The sequence below is a fragment of the Myotis davidii genome, unplaced genomic scaffold (assembly GCF_000327345.1).
Source record: "Myotis davidii unplaced genomic scaffold, ASM32734v1 scaffold11, whole genome shotgun sequence".
NCBI lineage: Eukaryota > Metazoa > Chordata > Mammalia > Chiroptera > Vespertilionidae > Myotis > Myotis davidii.
Window position 1 is genome coordinate 1848062 of NW_006285791.1, and position 25291 is coordinate 1873352.

General features: G+C 33.8%; 1 protein-coding gene across 2 annotated transcripts in view; it reads right to left on the minus strand.

Moving 5' to 3' along the window:
• The window catches only part of PIGN (phosphatidylinositol glycan anchor biosynthesis class N), a 75466-nt gene that overhangs the window by 45079 nt on the left and 5096 nt on the right, over nucleotides 1–25291 (minus strand). For both annotated transcript variants that reach the window (XM_006756796.2, XM_006756794.2), the window contains exons 3-13: nucleotides 23629–23863; nucleotides 22749–22870; nucleotides 22181–22279; nucleotides 20061–20167; nucleotides 18220–18344; nucleotides 16719–16849; nucleotides 15485–15601; nucleotides 13073–13113; nucleotides 10307–10366; nucleotides 8898–8990; nucleotides 8167–8222 (exon numbers count right to left, since the gene is read on the minus strand). In XM_006756796.2, coding sequence (XP_006756859.1) covers nucleotides 8167–8222; nucleotides 8898–8990; nucleotides 10307–10366; nucleotides 13073–13113; nucleotides 15485–15601; nucleotides 16719–16849; nucleotides 18220–18344; nucleotides 20061–20167; nucleotides 22181–22279; nucleotides 22749–22870; nucleotides 23629–23849 — 1172 coding nt within the window. In that variant the 5' untranslated portion in view covers nucleotides 23850–23863. The remainder of the gene's footprint in view (nucleotides 1–8166; nucleotides 8223–8897; nucleotides 8991–10306; nucleotides 10367–13072; nucleotides 13114–15484; nucleotides 15602–16718; nucleotides 16850–18219; nucleotides 18345–20060; nucleotides 20168–22180; nucleotides 22280–22748; nucleotides 22871–23628; nucleotides 23864–25291) is intronic.

The window sequence follows — 25291 nt, forward strand, 5'->3', positions numbered from 1 at the left end:
AACAATGTTTCGATCCTGCTGGCTTAACCCGGGCGGACTAAAGCAGGTTTCCGGCGTTTTGTTTAGCTTCTATATTTGTTACATAGTTGCTTAGAGTTGCAGGTCAGAGGCCTGCAGTGGCAGGTGGGGAACATTGGTTTCCTCCGTCACTGAAGCAAGCAAGCCTCATGTTAGTTTCAAGCTGCCTGGCTGCCGGCTGCCATCTTGGCTGGCAGTTAATTCGCATATTGCCCTGATTAGCCAATGGGAAGGGTAGCAGTCGTACGCCAATTACCATGTTTCTCTTTTATTAGATAGGATATAGATTTCAATAGCTGCTAAATTAAATATTGGCACTTTCATATGGTGTGCCACAATATGATCACGTATCTTCCTTCTATTTGGTTCTGGTAGTCTCTGAAGAGATAAGATTGAAACTTATAGGAAGCAAAGCTATTGATTTGGGTGGGGTCACAGACTTCTTTCAGAATCTGAAACTCTGCCTAGAAAATGCATATAATCTGAAATCTTACATATAACTTCTGAAAATTCATAAACCCCAGCTCATTTACAAACCCTCTAGAGATCTCTAGAAACTTGTGCCTACACCCAGGCTCCCAGAGCTTTCCACTTAGGGGAACCCCACTGCTATTGCAGACACCAGGAAAAAAACATTTTAAGAATTTGGAGGAAAAAGGTACCAGGAAGCAGGAACACATGAAAGAAAAGTTACTTCCAAATGTTGCCACGATCTAGTTCTGTCATTCAGACACCACACATTTTGGGATATTTTCCTAAAAGTTTTAGAAATGAAATTACTGGGTCAGGAGGCATATGCACTCTTTGAAGGCCCCATCTAAGTTGAATTTTCCAAATTCTGATAAAACCCTTCTAATTGCTCTCCCTCTCCTTGATCTGATCCACTCAGCCTCCTGACATACCAAGTATATCCTCTAACTTACATGAAATTGATGTGGGCATCTCACAGCCTACTTCATCAGTTCTAAACTGTCTGGACTCTTCATGACCATCTCCTTCTATTCTACTTAATTTCCCATTATCCCAAATGTACACCCTCAGCTATAAAGTGGTTAAACTTTTCATTCGTCACCAATCTTGTATTAACATCTGAGTTCTTGTTCATAAGGATCCTCCCTTTTCTATTTTCAATAGTCCAATCATCAGCATCCTTTATGATCCACTCCAAACCTCACTTCACACCATTAGCACTTTAGTGTGATCTAATGAGCAAATTATTTCTCAATTAAATTTTAACACCCATGTGGGCCAATAATTATTTACATTGATATCCACAATAATACTTAGCAAAGTGCTAAGCACATAAAATGAATCAATAAATCTTAATTGATTAAAATGCTATCAAAATATTGCAGACCTAAAAAAGGAAGAGAAATAAGTGAGTAATATACAGTGTCCTGCTTAAAATACCTAATGATTTGCTAAATTAAAGGATAAAAAGAAAGTTGGTATAGAACAAAATTACTTCAGAGTCCTAAAAAGAATGAGAGAAAAAAACATTTTAAGAGGGAAATATTTATGTTACATTAATGAATTCTATTACATTGTATTATATATGAAGTACTTAGGTAAAGCAACCAGGGTCGAGCTAATTTATATTTCTCCTAAATGGACTATTTATAAACCCTGGGACATAGCAAAGGTTAGGAATATGTCTGGAATTCATCAAAATGTTCTCTACCAACCTCACTGCTGCATTATGACATTAAAGATTCTTGGGAAAAACTTGTTCCCCAATATAATTTTCTTTTCATTTTCTGTAAGTTGGAAGGGGTGCAAAATAAATCTTGGTATCATATATTTTAAACATAAGGAAGTTTTGTGAAAAATGTAAATTTCAGCACATAAGGTACAATATATTAACATATATGTAAAAAGACAAAACAAGTAACAGCAGCAGCATTAGGGGGGTTGGCAGGGGATTGATTCCGAGTGGATCAGAGGAATATCCTCTATAAATTAAAATGAATAAAGGAATCTGCATGTGTCAGCATGGATAAATCTTGAAAATCATAATGGGAAAAAGAATTGTAAAAAATTGGTAGATATCTAAAATAGGGATTCAATTATATTACATCATTTTATATCTTAAGAAAAAAGAAGATCTAAAGAAACATGGTAAAATTTTAGCATTTGTTAAACATGGATTATAGGCACAAAGATTTTTGTTATATTCTCCATTTTCATCAGCATGTTTGAAGTACTTCAAAATTAAAATTTAAAATGTTAGCACCCTGGCAGTGTTGCTAAATGGTTAGAGTGTCGGGCCATGCACTAATGGGTTTTGGGTTCGATGCCCGGTCAAGGGCACATCCCTGGGTTGCGGGTTCACTCCCCGCCCCTGGTCGGGGTGTGTACATGAGACAACCAGTCGATGTGTCTCTCTTACATCAATGTTTCTCTTTCTCTCTCTCTCTCCCCCTCTCTCGCTCTCTCTCTTCAAAGCAATGGAAAAAAATAATCTCAGGTGAGGATTAAAAAAATAAAAATAGAATTATCAAAAATCTTATCATTGATTATTTAGGATGAACTACTGTTTGGAGGACAAATCTCCTTAAATGCTGCCCTTTAAAGTATTATATCTTCTTCTTAAGATTTTTATTACAAAAATAATTGTTGCATGTACACATGATATTTTAAAGACACCTAGTAAGATCCAGTACATTTCTTTTTATAATATCTTACATTAAAAAAAATATTTCAAGAAGATAAAGACAGAGAATGCAGGATAAAAAAAATTATTTCTAGAATAATCTGCATTCTTTAAAATGACTAATAATGTAGAATCATGTTACTTTTTGTGTCATTACTGAGTAAATGAATTTTTTTTCTATGTCTGTATGTATGTATGTGATGTGTAAAAGTTACCTTTTAAAGTTTTAGAGCATTTTTAAGACAGAAAACTATATTTCTAGCAATTAATTACTATGTAGGATGGATGAAATTGTAAAAAGTTTGACATTAAAACCAGTATTTAAATTTGGTCTATGGGAGAAACTTTTAATCATGATAGCCTGAAAGAAACAAATACATTAAAAAGAATCAAAGTATTTTTTTGCTATTTTAGTAGAAAATACATTTAAATACTGTGTTAAAATTTAAGTTCTCTGAATTTACATAGTGAATTTTAAATAAAAGATAACATGTTTTTGCTTCTATTGGCAAGGTACAATAATCTCCTTCCCATTTTCACTTTTTCTTAAAATATTTAAGAGACCTTTATTGTTCTTTCTTAACTTCAGGAATTTTTTCTTTTAAAGCTTTTCTTATCTTTCTTTGACCTCTATGGTATGCACTTCAAATATAAAGTGTTTTCCTCATTTTTAAAGTGCTTTCACATGGAAGCAAACCTTTCATGCTTCTTCCAGTCATATAGCTCCACCTGCTGGCCAACCCTTGGCATAACATTGGGATCCACTGGACCCAATTTTAGTTTTGAGTTTCTTTTTTCAACAGTTCTATATAACTATTTCATTATTTTATTCTTTCTCACGGGTCTTTAAAATATCAAAAATAAAATGTACTTACTTTTTAATGAATAGGGTAAAATAGGATATACAATTACCATATGGATCCACTGGACCCTTTTACAAGTCTAAGATATGTTATAGGATTTTAGCAGTCTTAATTTTTCTTTTTGTTGAAACATTTACTATTTTATCACCCTAGAAATTATTATATTATTCATCAAGTATTAATGCTGGAAAAGACTAAGTAAGACAATGGAGGAATGGTGAACAGATATCATTAAACTAAAATACAGTGATGCTGGTGAAATGGATCACATAAGTAAGATCTCAAGAGTATGAATTTTCAGATCTCCTCTCCTTCTCCTCCCAAGGAAAAAAAAGAAAAAAAAGAGTATGAATTTTCAGATATCAATATCTTAAATTTTCTCAAACTTATGAATCAGTGACTAAACAATATATTTATAAGAATAAAAAGAAAAGATGGTTCTTATTCAAAAGGAACCTCATCACACAATTGTTTGTAACAGGAACCTACCTAAGTAAGCTATCTGTTTGCAAAAAGAATGTATGATGCCCTGGCCAGTGTGTTCAGTGGTTAGCGTGTCTGCCCAAGCACCCAGCCCTGGTTATGTGCTCCAGGGAGGTGACCAGTTGATGTGTCAAGCTCTCTCTTTCCTCTCCCACGCCCCCTCTGTCCCCTCTCCCGCCCCCCCCGCCCCATTCTTTCTCTCTAAAAGAAAAAAAAAGGAAAAAATATCCTCAGGTGAGGATTAACAACAAAAAAAGAATGTGTGGCAATGTGTGGCACAGTATTCTTTCATCTTTTATGATACTTATGTGCCAATATTTATGTGATATAGTTTCTAAGTGGACAATGCTGACATTAGGTGCATATATAATAGTAACTAGAAGAAAACAGATTGTGTAGAAATAAAGAAAATCACTAGACCAGAGAAAAATAAAGAGTCCATTGTACTCAGATGGTAAATGGTGATAACTGTTTTTCCTGGTATATAGAGCTTATGTAATAGAAAAAAAAAAGGATACTACACAAGAGTGGAAATAAAATATCCAGGAAAAAAGTAATAAGAAATGTATATTGTGGGAGAAACTAAAATTTTTCTTAAGGACATAACAGAAGATATAAATAAATAGATGTTAGATGGTAATGTTCAATATTGTAAAAGTTGTAATTTCCTCCAAATTACTTCTGAAATATTGTATACTGTAATAACCAAAGAATTCTTTATATAACTTAAGATGATTCTAAAATTTATATGAAAAAATATTTTGATTCATGCCAATGATTCAAATATTTATTGTTTCTTTTAAAAATGTTTTATTGAAGCAATATATTCATATAATTTATAAAAATAAGAAATAGTACAGGAGGGCATAATGACAACCAATAAATCCCTGTCCAACCTTCTCATCTCTCAAGTCCCCAGATTAGACACACACACTTTTCAAAGGTCTGTTTTTAGTTATTTTGGTAGCTACCTCCATTTTTCTCAGGAATATGCTTTTATTTTTTTAAATCCTCACCTGAGACTATATTTGTGTTATTAAAAATTGATTTGAGAGAGAGAAGAGAGAAAAACATTGATTGGTTGTCTCCTGTATGCATCCTGACCGGGGATTGAACAACCACTTTGATGCAGGGGATGATGCTCCAACCAACCAAGCCACCGGCCAAGGCCTTAATAATGTGCTTTTATTACTATTTCTTGATTTGATGACCTGAGATACTTTCTATTGACTCTCCATTGACTAGCTGTTCCTACTGTCTCCTCCTCCTTCAACATGGTCATATTACTATTTTTGCCTCCTCTATTGGGTACGGTGGTCACTTTATTTTTATTGATTTCAGAGAAGAAGGAAGAGGGAGAGATAGAAATATCAATGATGAGAGAGAATCATTGATCTGCTGCCTCTTGCACACCCCCTACTGGGGATCGAGCCTCCAACCAGGCACATGCTCTTGACTGGAATCGAACCCAGGACCCTTCAGTCCACAGGCCGACACTCTATCCACTGAGCAAAACCAGGTAGGGCTATGCTGGTCACTTTAATGATCTGTCTTATTCTCTGACCTACTGCCTGACTCTCCAAATTCTATTTTATGAAGACAACAGAATCATTACCATTCTATTTACATTTCTTTCGCCTTCAGCCTTCCAACCTGTAACTCTGTACATTGTCAAGGTTGGTAACATCTGCATTCTATTCTGTAATCTTAAGTCTTCCTTACTTTGTCTAAGGTTTGACTTTAAAAACTGAAAACCAATATTTACATTACGATTATTTAAATACTGTTCACTGAGTAGCAAACTATAATTAGATTTCCTTGATCCATGTGCCAATGTTCAAATGACTTCCCTTTCTGATACTCTGCAATTGTTCAGTCATGTCACATCTTAGGTTGCTTCATAATTAAAGCATGCTTCCTTGTACACTTTGAAATGTACACCCTGAAGTTTCCAATTGTCATTATTTTGGAGGATGAAGAAATGTATTCCTTCTGTGTAAGTCACTGTGTTTCCCCTAGCTCCTTATTCAATCCATATATTACTTAAAATCCATTTCACTTCCTATTCTAATCTGGAGGACTTGCCTCCCATTTGGACTGTTCTTGTACAGTTTAGCATTCCTTAAATTTTTAGTTGCATTACCCCTTTTTAAAAAAAAGCATTCTGTACTCTTTCTCATTTTGCAAAGTTTATGCTGATTTTTATTTTATGGATACAATAGTATCTCAGATATTGCTGAGGATTTTAATATTTATAAGTTCTTGTCTGTTCCTTAAATAATCTATTTCCTCAAGAGTCTACTCTTGCCCTAGCCAGTTTGGCTTAATGGATAGAGCATCAGCCCTCGGACTGAAGGGTCCCTGGTTTGATTCCGGTCAAGGGCACGTACCTCATACCTCGGTTGCAGGCTCAATCCCCGGTCCCAGGTCCCCCAGGTCAGGGCATATGTGGGAAGCAACCAATCAATGTGTCTCTCTCACATCCATGTTTCCCTCCCTCTGTTTCTCTCCCTTCCTTCCACTCTCTCTAAAGAGCAATGGAAATATATCCTCGGGTGAGGATTAACAACAACGAAAAAGTCTATTATTCATATTATCTTAGGTTTTTCTGGTTATATGGCAGGCTTTCAATAAATGGCGATTTTCAAGTCTACAGGCAGAGCCAGTAGCTTTGCTCTAGGGTGGGTGAGCCAGTGAGCGGGAATCAGCTATCCTGCTGAGCCCAGAGATGACACAAAGCGAGAAGTGGCTCTGTAGGCAGATGTTTAGCATAAAATCAGAGCAAGTCCATGGTGTGTCAGCAAGTTAAGTAAAAGAAGGCGGGTAGTGTGCACTTGAACCTCTTAGAGAAGAGTGCTTCCCTGACCATTTTTTCTAAAGTGGCTGGGCTAAAGTAATTCTCAGTTATTCTCAGTTCAATGTCTTACGTATTTACTTCATACCAGAAATTGATAACATATTTCTTGTTCATTAATTTATTTTGTTATGGTCTGACTATATCACTACATTATACATAAACAGATGCATATGATACATATATACGATATAATATGGGGCAAATTCTAAGAGATAAAGACTTGACTTTATAAGCATATGTAATACTCATAATCAGGGACATTCCTCAAAGGTAAATCTACTTTTGATATATATTTTAAAAAATAAAGGTAATTAACTGCATATGATCATAACTTGCAAGTCATGATTATGCTTTGTTTTTGTCATCTTCCCCCACCCCCTCCTCACACAGTCAGGCATACAGTCACATTATTCACAGGGCAATGCAATATTTAAGCATTTCTAGTTTATGAATACCATACTCATACATAAGTTGTTAAATAATAATTCCAATTAGACATTCAATCATATCCCTAACACCCATATTTCAAACAATTTCTGTTTATTTTGATCAAGAGCAAAATTCTTCCAATTATATGCAATTCCCTGTTAATTGAAAACGAACTTCAAGGAGGTTGAACAAACTTGCCCAAGTTAGTACTACAAAGCCAGATTTATGACTCAACTCTCACCATTCCTGGTTCAAGGAAAATATGTCTTTCTGGGATCGAAGATAGCAAAATCTGCTGCCCACTAAAGTCTGCTCTCCTCTTTGCCACCAATAGTTGTCAGTGTTTCCCAGAATTGCATTATTGGCCTTTTCTTGTCACTTTCTACCTTAGGCCTAAAGCTCCTACATGTATAACAGTTTCCACCACCATCTTTATGCTGATGGCTCCAAAATCTTCACAATCAACTCTCATCTCTATCTTGAGATCCACATCCCTATTTTATTGATGTCTTCAATTTTAAATTGAACACTCATCCCTGCCTCTCACACCAGCTCTTCTTTCTTCCTATAAACCAAAATGGTACCAGTACCTTCCCAGTTAGTCAAGCCGAGTCCCCCTACCTTCCCAGTCAAGCATAGTTGAATTTATCTCCTTATTTCCCATATCTCTCTGCACCCTCTACCAGTCATACAAAAATATTTAGTTAGCATCTGGCTCATTACTTACAAAAACAATAGATGAGACTTTCATTTTGGAGTTTGCACTAATGTGCACAAAAAACACAAGGTTTCTAAGTAATTTATTCTGTCAGCATTTAAACGCATTGAAAAATTCTTTCCTATAAGCTAATAAATATACTTACTTAAATGGTGTAAACAAAAATGGTAAAGTAGCTTCTTTTTTCTGAGCCATTTTCACCTGGGAACCAAGTATGAAAATATTTTATTTTATTATAAATGAGAAAAAATTAACTAATTTCATTTTGAAACATAAACATCTATTAAAATGGGTCTTCAGGGATGGTTAACTACTTTGAAGATAAATGGAATTTTGTGTTACTATATTATTTCATAAATATTTTTAAAAATTTAATATTATCATTCTATCACAATAAACTGAGAATTAAAAATATCAAGTCTGCAAAACAACATTCAGTAATGTATTCTACTTGACTCTTAGAAAACAATAAGCCAAGCTGCACTAACTGTTTTAAGAATAACAGAAAGTTTCAATTAAATGGTGAAGTTCTTAATGAATATAATAATGTACAGGAATGACTGGAAAAGTTACAATCGCTAATGCTACTTCAATGGGGGCAAATTCCAATTAATAAAGACGTGGTTTGTAGTCTTTATAAGCATATGTAATAACCTTACAATTAGAGACCCCTTAAAGGTAGTTCTACACTCTCATACTCATTCATGGATGCTGCATTTCAGAAATGTGAAACTCTGATGCTAGACAAATACATAAAATTTAAAGATAATAACTTATAGAAAATCATTTCTTAAAACACAATTCAAATCTCTTCAGCTAATATATTCAATTTATGAATTGTAGCAGTGTCCATTTGGTGTGTGTGTCTTATTTTACCTTGAACTGTTCAAGAATCTGTTTTGCATTTGTATACATGCTCTCTGCTTTGAAGGCATCAGTGTTGTTAAGATAATTCACAGGAAGGATTCCCTATAAATAATAAATACTGGTTTAATATTAGTATTAACAAAGCTCAGGCAATTCTTATAAAACAAAATAGACTCACAAAGGAAGCAATGAAGACAAAACATATGAACAAATAAGTTACTGGAATAATAAAACAAAAAAAATCTTACTTTAATCCATAACTGAAAAGTGTTCGATTATTTTTCTTGCAAAGTAATAATAAATAAAACAAAAGAGATGAATTAAGTTCAATAAAACCTAACATTTATGAAAAAATTACTATGTGGTAGGCAGTGAATTAAGTGCTTTGCACATGCAAAATACCCCTATGGAAAAAGAAAATAAAGACATAGTAAGAAGTATGAGAGCATATTGTGCATATAAGAGTAAGGATTATTTTGTGAAACTTTTGTTTCACTTACCCAAAATACACACACACACACACACACACACACACGATGATAGAACTCACATTACTCAGCATCTTAAATTAGATTTGTTGTTTGTTTTTTGGCTTTTCAGGTTCCACTTCCCATTCTTAGCAGTATTACCATTCTATGTGGAGAGATCTCCCCCATTGGATACAGTGTAATGGGTCTCCAATGCGGCTCTGCCTCCCTCACTGAAGGGTAGACTAATAACCCAGGCTAGATGACTCAAACAGTAAGCACAGGAATTTGACTTGAGGGTCAAGGAACAAAAGTATGACAGGGGTAATGCTAGTCTACCCCAGTGTAGACTTTGGCTTGGTTCTTTCTCCCAATTCTCCAGAGCTTACTTGGTTCCTATTCATTTCCAAGCCTGGTCTTTGAATACCCCTTTGGATCAACAAACCATCAATATTTTTTAAATACATTTCCTTTAAATGGATTCAGTCTCTGTTGCTTGCAAATAAACAGTATTTATCTGCTTTCATCACTTAAAACTAAATTAAAAATATAGGCCCTGGCCGGGTAGCTCAGTTCGTTAGAGCATATATGCCAAGGTTGTGGATTCGATCCCCAGTCAGGACACATACAAAAATCAACCAATAAATGCATAAATAAGTGGAACAACAAATCAATGAGTGAGTCTCTCTCTCTTGCAAATTAATAAATAAAATATTCTTTTAAAACCCTAAATTACAAATATAAGTTTGTAAACATTTTAAGAAAATAAAAATTGTAAAGAAAAGTTATTAGACTTTATTTCATGCTGTAGAAAAGTTATTACATATTTAAGAAATAGGAAAATACAGTTTAAATGTAATCAAAGATTATTCACAAACATATAGAAAGTAAATTTTACTGTTCAATGTATTATTTTATTCTGAGAGTTGTTAAGAAAATTTTGTCTCTTACCACTGAATTGAGGGGAAAAGGAACTCCAATAAGAGAAGCCATCAATGGTGCAACATCGGCCTACAAACAGAAAAAGTTCAATTTTAAGAAGTCCATAGACGTCAACAAGAAAAATAATTTAAGGCAACTATTCTGTAATATAATCTGCATGTTTGTTACAATCTGTTATCTTCAAACATTTAATACACTTTAGATACTGATCTCTAAAAATGTCATTTGTTAGAAGTACATGACTTCATGAAAAAATAAATTATAAAAGAAACCATTAAGAGCTCCAAATGTTAAACATATTAAGCAAAAAGTTACTTATCCTAGTAGCTAGAAATTGACCATTTTATATAATAGATTTCAGTATTATGAAAGGCTGCCTTAATTAGACAAAAAATAAATAGCAATAGTAGACTTTCACTGGAGAAGTGTATATATGAATTAAAGAAGGAATGTATCAGAAGGAGGTTTGGCCGACCAAAAGTCCAAAAAAACCACACAAAACAAACAAAAAAACCACACCGAAAAACAAATAAACCAGATAAAAGGTTCTTTAGACACCACCCCCCCCCCCAAAAAAAACAAACAAAAAACAAAAAAACACCCCACACCATTTTGGATAGCTCCCTTTCAAGTCCAGTTTCCCAGAAGTTGTTCATGCTTTCTATCTCCATTTTCTTACCTCCCCATCACTCCCGAGCCCACTCTAACTTGACCTTTTATCATCCCATAGACAATTCTCCCTAAAAGAGCTAGTAACCTCCATTTTTTCCAAATCGTACTGCCTGGTTTTATATTAGTCCTTATAATTTTTTAGGCAATAAAGTGCTTAGGTGCCAGAATACCCAATTTCAAATCCTTGCTTGTAATCTCTGAGACGGTGGGCAGGTCATTTAACCTCTCTGATGCCTGTTTTCTTATCAGTTAAAAAATAAATGTAAGCTTTTCCCTTACAGAGTTGCAGCATGATTAAATGAGATTAAATTTATGAAGTACCTGGCACAAAATAATCCTACAATAACTGGTGGTTATACACGCTGTGGATTTTTATAATTAATGGACCTCTCAGCAGCACTGCGTAGACCACTGCCTTCTTGGCCTCTGTACCACACTCAGCTGAGTGTCTTCTCTCTCACTGTAGCTCATTTCTCTAGTCCCCTATTTAAAGTAGGAGTTTGGTCCCAGGTTCTCAATCCTTCTCACTTTTTACCACCTGGACTCTCTTTACTAAGTACCACCCCACGTAAAACAGGCAAACTCCAATGGCTTCCCAATCGCCTTCTCCCCTTCCCCCGGAATCCACTGCAGGCCTCCTCTCATCTGTTCTCCATGCTGCAGCCTGAAAAATCCTCACACAAAGAAGCAGATCATGTCACTCTCTAGGATTCAAACACTTCATGGGCTTTCCCAAACCACAGAAAGCAAAAGAGTGAATACGGGTGGACTACTGTACATCAGTTATATGCTCTCATGGCTTCACAGGCCTCTTCTGTAGTACTTACCACAGCTATAAGTTTATACTTATTTGTATAATAATTTGATTAGTATCTGCTTTTACTTACCATTATATCCCTGACACATTGTTTAATAATGTTTGCACAATGTTTAAACAATACTGCAGACACATAGCAATGTTGATGGAAGTAATGAATAGAGAAATTCTCATCCAATGTAGACCTGAAGTAGGATTACTAAGAGCAATAGTTGAACCCATATTCAGTTTTTTATTATAACCCACCCTGGATATAAGAAAAACATGTTCTTGTTCTATGGTCTTCAAGTTATTCTATCCCTTTGACAGTTATTTTTACTGTGAATGAATAAACTGCTATTCTGATTGTAAATATTCTCATTTATTTGGGTAATAAATGTCCATCTGGATAGAAGAGAGCATTCTTAATATGCTGAAGAACAGGCTTCTGTAAGCACAGGCCTGAAAAGGAGATCCTAGACCAGTGATGGCGAACCTATGACTCGTGTCAGAGGTGACACGCGAACTCATTTTTTTGGTTGATTTTTCTTTGTTAAATGGCATTTAAATATATAAAATAAATATCAAAAATATAAGTCTTTGTTTTACTATGGTTGCAAATATCAAAAAATTTCTATATGTGACACGGCACCAGAGTTAAGTTAGGGTTTTTCAAAATGCTGACACGCTGAGCTCAAAAGGTTCGCCATCAGGCCTTGGTTTATCCAAGGAATGTCAGCTTGAGAGCAGACCTGGAGGTCATATCTTCCTGCCACTTCGGAGGCCATGTATCAGTAATGCCATGCTTTCTACAAACAGCAAAGATGGCTATGTACATAGCATATATTCAACAATGAAAATTCTGTACTTCCCATTTACAGATTATGTTACTAATCTAAAATATGTATTAATAAAAAAGAAACGGTAACTGGCGTACTATAGGAAAGAAACCTATAATGAGGTTTTATTAGATTTATGCTCAAAGCAACTAAGCAAGGCAACCATGAAATCACAGAAATTTAACAGGCATGCAATTTCAATTTACATATAATTCTTTAATTAGCCAGTGTAACTTGGAGGGAGTCTTCTCTTTTTAGTTTTACTTGAGGCTTTTTATATTTTGTCAGAAGAAAGATTAGTTGGGTTAAAATATTTGCACTGAAAGGACTTCCGTTGGTAATTGAAATGTTTTGAAAGATCATTTATTATCATTATTATTAATACATGGTTTTTCAGGGGCTCTTTTTGGTCTAACCTTCTTATAGAAGATAAGGTAAATTTGAACATGATTAAGTTGAGATGAATACCTGATTGATATCTTGCCTCTTCCAGTACTCCAATTTCCATCCTGAAAAACAGACATCATTAGACACAAAAGCTGATGTTCAGATGAAAAAAAGAATGGATCATTTCATTATTATGAGTAGTCAATGCTTGATGAAAAACAAAAGTATTAGAAAAGTCTATTTTAAGGCAGCATGAACCAAAAGGATGCTTAAAAAGGCAGAGCTGTATATTTTTAAAATGAGAATTTTAAAAGAAAAACTGAAAAGTAAACATTTGGTGTTTCCTGTGATAATTTATTAAACTTCATATGGAGATAACTGTTTCAAAATTTCAAAAGGCTAAGGAAGGAACAATGGAACTAAAAGGCACAATGATAACTGTTAGCATGCCTACAACAAATTTACAATCCTGTTCCAGGAGGTTATTAAGGCACTGGTAGTCCATTAGTCAATCTAAGTTTTTCTTTTTTTTTCTGAAATGGCAGTTGCTTGCAAAATACTTAAAATTGTAGTTTGATGTGCCATTAATCCCAAATTTTAAAATAGTATAATAAGTTACTGTTAAAATTGCCTTCAAAGATAACCTTATCCTTCTATCTTTCTATGTGTAAATTCAGAAATTTCAATAAGCAGTAACCAAAATGATTATGAGACTATGTCTTGATTTAATAGCATTAGGATATACTATTACCAAAAGGGTTCTAAGATATTTTTATGAAATTTCCTTTAATAAGCTAATAAAGTTTAAAATATGTTCCTTCTTCTACTAGTCAGCTACTAAAACTTCACACTAATCACCTGATGAAGAAAAAAAGAATATTCCTTGTCTCTGTAACTTATGATACTTAATAGTCATATAAGAAAAACTACATTTTTTTCTGTAATGATTCTTGAAGCCATGCAATTCTAAAACATTAATTCACTGAGAAATCAAATGCCAAAGTACAGTCCTATCTCCTAAATACAAACATACTATTTAACCTAGCTTCTATTTAGACTCAATCTAACACAGTTACCACAGAGCACAAGATATAAAATAATGCAACTGCACTGGAAAACAGTTTGGCATTCTGCAAAAAATTAAACATAGAGTTTCATATGACCCATTTATTCCATTTCAATGTATCCAGCCAAAAGAAATTAAAACACATGTCCACACAAAAACTTTCACACAAATCTTTATGGCAGCATTATCATAAAAGTAAAAAATGTGAAAACAACCCAAATGTCCGGAAGATGACTGTGTAAATAAAATATGATATATACAGCAATAGAATATTATTCAGCTATACAAAATATACTACAGATACATGCTATAACATAGATGAACCTTGAAAACATTATGCCATGTGGAAGAAGCCAGGTGCAAAAAAACCATATAGTGAATGATTCCATTTATATGAAATATCCAGAATAGGCAAATCCATAGATACAAAATAGATTAATGGTTGCCAGGTGATGGAGAAGAGGGAGAAAGAAGGAGTGACAGCTAATGGAGTTTTCTTGGGGGGAAGTTTATGAAATATTTTATAACTAGATAGTAGAGGCATGATCTTATTAATAAACTCAAAAGAATACATTGGACAATTTTAAAATGTGAATTTTATGGTATGAGAATGATATCTCAATAAAAAAATAAATTAAAAAAAGCAAGCAAGCATCTAAGGAAATTTAATATATAAATAAAAAAGAGTTTTTCATGGTAAAAATACCTGAACACAGCTTGAGTCTGAAACCCTAGAGAAGGTTTTAAAATCAAAACTTATAGGTCTCACCCAGTCTCATGGAATCAAAATGTCTAGTTACAAAATCTGGAAATCTGTATTTTTTAAAAAAATCTGTATTTTCAACAAAATGCAGCTTTGGATGAGTTGATACAACTAATCCAAAGTAAGACATTTGAGAGCAATTTGTTTTGTCCAATTAGTAAAAACTTTGGAACTCTGAATAAAACCTTACCTGACAAAATAAGGAGAGCTCCAGGAAAAAGGCATTCCTTTTCTTCATGGATTGAGAAGCAAGGGAGGTTTGGGCAACACAGAGGGACTTCAAAAGTACTAGAGACAGGGTACTGTTTCACAACAGTACCAGTTGTGAAAGATCAATTATGATACGTGATTTATCTGATTGACAGTCTGCAAATTAGATTTGACTCAAGGTTTATTCTACATGCTAGTATAAATAAGGTATGTGGGAAAAAAGGCAATAGTATAATTTGTACTTAAACTTTCATAAGGCAAATGACTAAGACTGTGTATTTCAAGCTGAATATTGTAAACCAAATAATATGAACATACAAAAGTAATACATAGAAATAGTAGAAGCACAAAATCAAAAAGAAAACTACAACTTGAAAGTGATTTTAAAAAATTAAACTTTGGTTTTATTTTAAAATGTCCTATTTATAAAAACAATAAAGATACATTTTTATACCTTTCAAAAGCACATCATTAAACTGTTGATCTGATACTTTTTGGGGATACTTGATTCCAGCTCCCCAAGCAACGAAAGGAGTGAAGGTCTCTGAAGGATGACCAGCCCCATGGGAACCTGCAAAGAGGACATAAGACCAGTATATATGGACTTATACCTAAATATTTATTTTAACTACTTAAAGTTAATCCATCTATAGTTAATTTTAGTCACCACACTCCCAAATGCTTGCAACTAACTCTGTATAACAATTAGTTTAAAATATTCCCACAGGAAGTCAGAGCATCAATAACAAAAAGGCATAAACAAATGAACAAACAAAAAAGGGCAGAATGTCTGTTGAGTGATTCTGGTTGAAAGAAGAATAAGAAGAATATAACAGTAAGGCTTGGAGGAGATGCCACTAGAGTGGCTCCGAAGGCAGAAAGAACAGGGAAAGCTCTGCCTTTGGGGAGTCACGAGCCAGGTTTGGGGCAGGTAGCTGAGACCAGAGCTGTTCTCAAGAGCATGGCAAAGTCTCTAGATATTTTTCTTCCAGGCTACTCTGGCTAGTGCAGCCAAAAGCCCTTTATAAAGTGGAAGCAGCTCGCAAGAATTCTACATTGTGATTTGGGGACCCTAACATTCTTTGCCTCATTTTGTTCTCTCTGCACACACTGTGTTTGCCTTGGGAATCTCACAGGGAGGACAGGATCATGTAGAGTGGATTTTCAGTAGTCCAAAGTCCCTCAGTAGTATCACCTTAACCTCGCCACCTACGCCATCATGTACAGTTAATCCTATGGTACTTTTTATTTTCTCATCCCTACTTTTCTCTAATTTCTCATTTTGAGAATATATTACTTCTATAGTTAGAAGATGCTTTATATAAGTTCAGAACTTTTTACAATTACATTTTAAGCATACATTTATATGCTAGACCAGGGGTCCTCAAACTACGGCCCGCGGGCCACATGCAAATACAAATATTGTATTTGTTCCCGTTTTGTGTTTTTACTTCAAAATAAGATATGTGCAGTGTGCATAGGAATTTGTTCATAGCTTTTTTTTAAACTATAGTCCGGCCCTCCAATGGTCTGAGGGACAGTGAACTGGCCCCCTGTTTAAAAAGTTTGAGGACCCTGTGCTAAACACTTTGCACGCATTAAGACATGTAATCCTCAACATTGTATCTGCAAGCTCCATTTACCACTATTTCAATCATAGAATATAAGTTAATTAAAGAAAGACTAACCCCAGTCTGTCATTCCATGATCAGAGGTAAAGAGAAATGCCGTTTTCTCATCATTTCCATAAAAATCTTTAAGCAGGGACACAATTTCTTTAATTCCCTCATCAACGAGTTTAATATTGTCCTTATATTCCCTGTTTAAAAAGACACAAAAGAAGAAATTAAATTACACTAATTTGGAAAAATCAAATTTATTTAACATGAACTCATGACATTCAAAGTTAGTAACCCCTGAAATACTTTAGATTTCATCTTTAACAGTTTAAAATCAGAACTCTTCAGATTGTTAAAAATAATGTTTTCTCTGTTTAAAGAAGCAAAAGAATATGAAATACTGCTTGGAAATGATTTAAGAGGAGGGTTTTGATTAGCAAATACATTCTAATGAATGCTTTTAAGTTTCAAATGCAATAATGATGCTTTTCAAGTTCATGTATCTCATAATGCAAACTATACTGTCCTTGTCACAACAGATAAGCATAACTGCTTCAAATGTAGAATTTTTCCTTAGACTGTGGTATAAAATGTTATAATATATTGTAAAATGATGTCTTACCATATCAAATATGTTTTGAACAAATTATGCTTAAGCTTCCATACATGTACACTTAAAAATGGCTAGGCTGGCAAGGCTGCTTGAATAGGCTGGTTTGGTACAAACTATCAGTTAAAACAGTGCAGCAGGTGAAAAAAGGGGATCATGAGGTATTCATTATGGACAGCTAATCAATAGGCTTTATAGTTAGACTAATCTAAACCAAATTTGAAATAAAGCATAAAAATATAACATGGGGCCTGGCTGGTTTGGCTCAATGGATAAAGCGTTGGCCTGCGGACTAAGGGGTCCCAGGTTCGATTCCAGTCAGGAGCACATGCCCGGATGGCAGGCTTGATTCCCAGTAGGGGGTGTGCAGGAGGCAGCCAACCAATGATTCTCCCTCATCACTGATGTTTCTATCTATCTCCCTCTCCCTTCCTCTCTGAAATAAATAAAAATATGTTAAAAAAAAATAATAACATGGATTTTTCCTTTCTTATGGTCTACAAAGTGAAAAAATATTTGCTGTTCTATATAAGGAGTGCTACTGAAATATAGTATACAAAACTTTATACAATTATTTGCTAGCTATAATACTGATTAAATGGAGTACATAAGGAATAGCTAATTACATCTTTTTGTGTATAAATATTAACTACATAAAAATGCTTTGATTTCAAGATTTACTGAATTTCTAAAATACTTATTTTTTTTCTCTGCCTTGATACATGAAGAATACAGGGTATATTTTACTTATATTAATGTGCAGTCTGGCCACAGCACATGTGATTTTAGCTTCTATAGTATATCAATCTATAGCTCATATAATTGAGAACTTACTCTACGTTAGAGTTATTTAAAATATATCTGTTGTGATAATCACAAAAAAATTATACTACTTTAAAAGTTCAAACAAAATGGTTGTTACCCACAAAAACAAGAAATTAAACACAGCATTAAAATTACCTTGATGTGGGTCGGTGAGCATGTCCATTTGTATCAATTCCTAATAGATGTAAGAAAAAAACTACTTTCTCTTCATTTAGTTTAGAAAACAAAGATTGGTTGTTTTTGGCAGCATGAAAGAATTCCTATATGTAACAAATCAGTTAAAAATTTTAGTTCATTTATTTTATTTATAAAATAATTCTGATAAGAACATTTAATTAAATTTATACATAATTATTAAGTTATCTTATTTTGTTTAAATTTGTCCTCAGGCCTACCACTACAAGGTCCTTGCTGTCATTTTAGACATCTATGTTCAAACAGGAAATAAGCTATTTTTTTGTGGCCAAGAAAGGGTTATAGAAAGGAGATGTGATTTCATAAAAATCTCATAATATTGCATAAAATATAGAACCTAGCTGGGTAGCTCAGTTGGTTGGAGTGTCATCCTGATATGCCAAGGTTGCGGGTTCAATCCTAGTCAGGACACATACAAGAAGCAACCAATGAATGCATAAATAAGTAGAACAACAAATTGATGTCTCTCTCTCTCTCTCTCTCTCTCAAATCAATAAATAAGAAATATATAGAAGACTGAAGAAATATTTTGACAAGATCCAAAAATAAAACAGTACTAGTGGCCTTAAGGGAACACAGAAGAGGGTTATTATGTAAATGGAATGGGAAGTGAGGTGAAGCAAAGAGAAGTCAGGGAAAACCTAATAGAGGAGATGATGTATTAAACTGAGTTTTAAAATGCAAAAAGATTCAATGTGACTGAACTTAATTCCTGTGAAGTAAATATAAAGACAAATGCAAACACATATTTAAAAACACATATTTATAAACAAATGAAGAAAAATGACTACGTTATGGAGAAGTCCACAGTGTCAGTTCAAAAGACATCACTCGTAAAAAGAAGAAGCATTAGGGATAAATCAATGAAAGCTTCATACAACAGATAAATTATGCTATAATTTGAAGATGAGAAACTATGGATTGGTCAAGAGGAGAGAGCCGATAGTCACCATTTCCCACAATTTTTTATGAATTTTAATTGGATTCCTGGTGAAACTGATAATTGTCCCTATCAAATAGTCAAAAAACTCTTATTTCTTACAAAAATGCATAAATATTTTATTATGATTAATTAGCAAATTTGGTTTTACTTATCTAATTTTTCTTTAAAGTAAAATTATTTTTAAAGTAAAAATTTTTAAAAAACATCTACTTCATCTATAATAATAAAAGGGTAATTGCTAATTAGACCAGACGTCCTTAGAGACACAGCTGGGGCCGGAGGGAAGCTGTCCAGGACCCAGGTGCCTCCCACCGGCCAGAGGAGGGAAGCTCGGTTCCCGGGTGCCTGCTGCATACCGGTGGCCAGAGGGAAGCCGGTCTCAGCAGCTGGGGAAGGAAGGCCCACTCTTGCACGAATTTTCATGCATCGGGCCTCTAGTGTTATTATAATTGCATTACATTTAAACAGCATTTTTCAAGAGGTTCCCACACATCTTATAGGCTGCCACACTGTAAGAAACTGGTTAAGGTTTACACCTCAGATGACTCAGCAGAGTAGGAATAAAATACAGGTTAACTGAATTCCAATGTAGGGCTCATTTTACTATCTAAAACACGTAGTTTAAAAAGGTTATCTTTTTAAAATTATTTTTTAAACTTCTATTAACTGATTATTGTAGAATGTTTAATTTCTTAGAATCCAGTCTTTTAAAAATAGTGTGCTATAATATAAAACTTTTACGTTCACACAAATACAAGATGTATTTACTGACAAATCTGTTTCTAGTAATTTAGGTAGAAATATGTGTCCTGTACATTCACCACTCAATAACACGCACCTTAATATTATCAAAGACCCATGTATCCAGTTTTGTTACATCCTTGGCACCAAAATCCTCACTGTCAGCATCATAACTATGTGTAAAAACATGGTTTCCTGTAGCACCTGAAAAAAAATTGGGGAAAAATATTTTTAAACAATTTTTAACTGTTAGAAATATGAAGTAGTCATTTAAAGATTTTTGTGAGTAACCAGAATTTTTCACAAAGCATTTTAGATTATGATGGGAAAGAGAAAGATGGGAGGAATAGTTAACATTTATTTTAAATCTTAACTATGGACCATGCTTTGTACTTTAATACATGCTGTTACTTTGTTCTCACAAATATTCCAATTTTACAGATACATTACATGTAAGTTAACTTACTTGCCAAAGCGACAACACTAATACACAAAAATAAACACCAAAGTTTGTCTCCCTATAAGGATTAAATTATTGAAAATATTTTTTGGTTAGAATGTTATACTCTAAAATAGATGAATTCACTTAGTTTACAAAACTACCCAAAGCAAGAAGAAAATGCAAATAGTCACTTCTCTTATTTAAAGATTATGTGTATATTTCTCAATATTGGGGAATAGACATTGCTTATAGCAGGGGTCCTCAAACTTTTTAAACAGGGGGCCAGTTCACTGTCCCTCAGACCGTTGGAGGGCCGGACTATAGTTTAAAAAAAAACTATGAACAAATTCCTACGCACACTGCACATATCTTATTTTGAAGTAAAAAAACAAAACGGGAACATACGATATTTGTATTTGCATGTGGCCCGCGGGCCGTAGTTTGAGGACCCCTGGCTTATAGGCAAATAGCTTGACAGGGTAAACAAATATATTAATGTTATACATTTGCAATATCTTATAAAGAATCCAATCAACTTAATGAGTTTCTCAGTTAGATCGGCTCTCATAGATTAGAAGGGAGAGATAAAACAAAGTAATGACAATCTCTTACAATGTCAGTTTAGTCCTATTGACACTAGTTATTCCACTGCTCAGCCATTCTAATTCCCACATCCTAAGTAAAAATCTGAGTTGGTTTGTTGGTTAACTATAAGAAAGGGAACATTCTCATTGGACTGTCTCCAATTCAGGCATTGGCCCTATCTATCAACTGTAGCCAGAAGTAGGAAGGCAAGTTAAATAAGCCACCTGTCCTCACCAAAGCTAAACTACTGTCCAAAGAAGCAACTATAAAAATGGCAAGCAGTTTGAGGTTTTTCGGCCTGCCTTACATAATAATGTTCTATGAATGTCATACATAAAATTCTGAGTATGTATTTTGCTTTCAAGACATAATAATCTTCAATTATTTCAACTAATATAATTACACCCGTGACTAAGTATAAGTGACAAAACGTTTTCATTAAATGAAATGACCATTCTGCTCCCACTAAAAGGCATTAAATGACATAAAACTGAAAAAAACCAGTGATTTTAGATAGTAATATAAATTTTGTAATCAAGGATGTTCTAATACTTGCAGATTCGTACACAGAAAAAAATACACAACTAATCCAAATGGCAAGATCTTGAATACATGAAAATAGGAATCATAAACATAAATGTTTATGTTTAAATCTTTATGTGACTACCAATTTCTTTAAAAAAATTTTTTTTACCAACTTCTTAGTAATTCATCAATGTAAAATGAACCAGACATCAGCATCAGCATCATGAGGAGTTATATGATAAGCACTCTGCTAAATGTTTCACATGAATTATCTAATTTAATCCTAAAAACAAACTTGTGACATAAAAATCATATTTACAAAAATGCATACTGAAGCTCAGAGAAGTTATCTAACTTGTCCAAGCTTATAAAGTTATTGAATGTTAGAGACATATGTCATTCCATTGAATTCAAGAGTATATAAGTGGCAAGCAGTTTGAGGTTTTTTGGCCTGCCCAATTATATGATGTGCCAGTATTTCAACTAAGAAGAAAAAAATCAAATTGACATGTTTGTCCATTGCAACACACATCCCTATTTCAGAATTCTTAAATATGTTAAAACATGTGTCTCAAAATCAATAAAATATTGTTAGTATAAAAAAATTACTATATTAATTTATTAACCTATTTACTATCTGAGAAAATATAATCAATGTCTCTTACCTTTGGCAAACATACTCACGATATCTGGGCTTCCCCAGCTCCATGTGTACTTGCTTTGATTAAGAAGAGAATCAAATTCCACAGGGTTTTCCTTCCATCCTTCAGGTAATTGAGAAAAAAAGCAAATAATAACAAAATAATATACACAGGTATACTAATACCTCACCAGGTATTAGTATAGCCCCTAAAGAACTATCCTTTAAGTAGTAACAATGAGAATTAATTTCACAACAAATGCAAAAGTAATAATAGATTTTGTTAAAATTCTTAAAGCTTACAATAGATAATTTACTTCTTACTAAAATACAGGGTTATTTTGAACTTTTGAGAGTTAATTTCTAGGAAAACCATAGATCCACCCAATCACATTATTTTAATAGCACAGGATGATATAATACTAAAGCTTAATTCTTGATTCAATACCAGTACGTGTTTAGCTGAGGCCTACTAAAATATTTGTCAAAAGTATCTCAAAACATCCTTCACCTTGTGTCATGATTCAGAGCTAAAGAAGCAATATTTACTCAATAAATTTTTCACAGGATGAAATTGTCTAAATAGACAATACCTTTGGCAACTGCACTAACATCTTCATAAAATCCAGCTATCAGGGCTACATGACCCGGCCGTGATTCAGTTGGCACACGTGTATGAGATATCCCCCAGCTGCCTTCGTGCATTATGATATTCCTAAAAGATATTACAGATGAATAGTTAACATAGACATAATTAAGTGCTCTGTTAAGACTTTGGAAAAATATGATTATTACAGAAGGAGTCAAAACAAAAAAAGTCAGTCAAAATTTAAGAAGGAAAAACCCTAATCCCAGCTGAGCCCAGTCCTAGCCCTTCCACCAGTGGATTCAGTAGTATAAATGAGCCCAGGTACATGAACAAAGACCCACCCAACCACTGTATAGAATCATGAGACAAAATATACCAGTGTTGTTTTAAGCCACAAAGTATTGAAAGGATTTTTAAATAATAAATAACTGATATACACAATAATATTCTCTCAATGTTAAATTTTATTAGGTGTGATGATGGTATTGTGGTTATATAAGAGAAAGTGCTTGTTCTTAAAACATACATACTGAAGTATTTAGGGATGAAGTGTCATAGTATCTTTTCACAAATTTTTATTCTTTTTAAAATTATTCAATTACAGTTGACATTTGGTATTATTTTATGTTAGTTTCAGGTGTAGTGGTTAGGAATTTATATAATCTACTAAATCACCCACCTGATGAGCCTAGTACCCACCTGGCACCATACATAGTTATTACAACACTATTGATTATATTTTTAACTTCTTTAATTATATAACAAAAACTGACAAACAGAAAAAGAAAAGCATAAAGAAATTTGGATACCTCTGTTTAAAAAAATTTTGATCAGTTCAGATCATACTTTTTCCAGAGATGTCTTTGTTCAGTTGACATGCTTACCTAATAAATGGTGCTCTAGGATTTCCCTTTTCATCAAATTCATAAAGTGCATCTGCCCGCAGCCCATCAGCAACAATGAGCACTAGTCTCCTTGCTGGAGGAGGCAATGGCGTAAACTGAGGAGCCATCCCATGAACCAAAGGAGATGTAAAATAAATGTCAAAGATGGAGGCGAAGAACACAAAATGTACGAGCAATCCCACAATAAAGAAGAGCAGCATATCTTCAAGAAAAGCTGAAAGAAGGAACAAAATTAAATCTGGGAAAACCTTAATGAAATTACTTATTTTCACATATCTTGATGACAACATATAGATGGAACATATATTTTAAAACATTACATAACTCAACTTCATTTTTGGTGGTAACAATAAACATTATTTAATAATGAGATGATACTGAAATAAAATACATGATAAAGTACACTCAAGCAAAAAGGAAAGATTCAAGTAGAATAAGCAATTAGCTCCAATAAACTATTTACAATAAAATTAAATGTATATTAAGCTCATAAAAACTAATATAAAATCAAAAAAAACAAAGAAAGAACTAAATGAGTCCTAAAATGAGCTATGTATGGTTTAGTCAAACCAAATCCTGTATAAAATAGAAAATATAACTCATGATGCTCATATGACAGCCATTGATATTCTTAGAATTTTAACATCATCTCAATGTGTGTAGACTTTTTCAACTTTTGCTTATCAGCTCAGCAGACTTCTAACTTCTCTTGATTATCACCAAGTTAAGCAGACAACATATATTTTTGTCCAGTTAGCTAAGTTATGGGGGGCAGGGGAAGTAGTTAAATTTTATCTGTGCTTCAGAAAATTTGCACTCACTAAGGGAACACTCTATTTTAGTTCCCTGAACACCAAAACAAGAAGGCAGAAAGTTACACTCATTCAATCAATAAAAATGTTCTGTGCATGCCCTAACCAGTTTGGCTCAGTGGATAGAGTGTCAGCCTGTGGACTAAAGGGTCCTGGGTTCGATTCCGGTCAAGGGCATGTACTTGGGTTGTGGGCACATCCCCAGTAGGGGGTGTGCAGGAGGCAGCTGATTGATGTTTCTCTCTCATCGATGTTTCTAACTCTCTATCCCTCTCTCTTCCTCTCTGCAAAAAATCAATAAAAATATATATTTAAAAAATGTTCTGTGTACATATTATGTGCATAACTGTGCAGGGGTATTACAGAGAGCACCAAGAAGACACAGTCACAGATCTGATATTAAACAATGTGCAATGAAACATTTAAATAATACTGTTAAGACAGTATGCCATTAACTGCCAAGAGCAAACTATCCATGATGTCTGTTTCAAGGCAGCATTTTTCCTAGTCGATTAAGACTTTGCTTCTAGGTGTATCCTGTTTGGCTCAAATAAATTTTTATAAAAATTCTCTATAGGATTGTATGCTCTTACATTGACAGTTCATAATGAAATACTATGCAGCACTGAAAATGAATTAAACCACATCTACACTAATAAAAGAGAAATATGGTAATTGGCGTACGACCGCTACCCTTTTCATTGGCTAATCAGGGTGATATGCAAATTAACTGCCAACTCAGATGGCAGTTAACTGCCAAGAAAGATGGCGGTTAATTTACATATGTAGGCACAATGCAGGGAGGCGAAAGGGAAAGCAGGAAGAAGCCC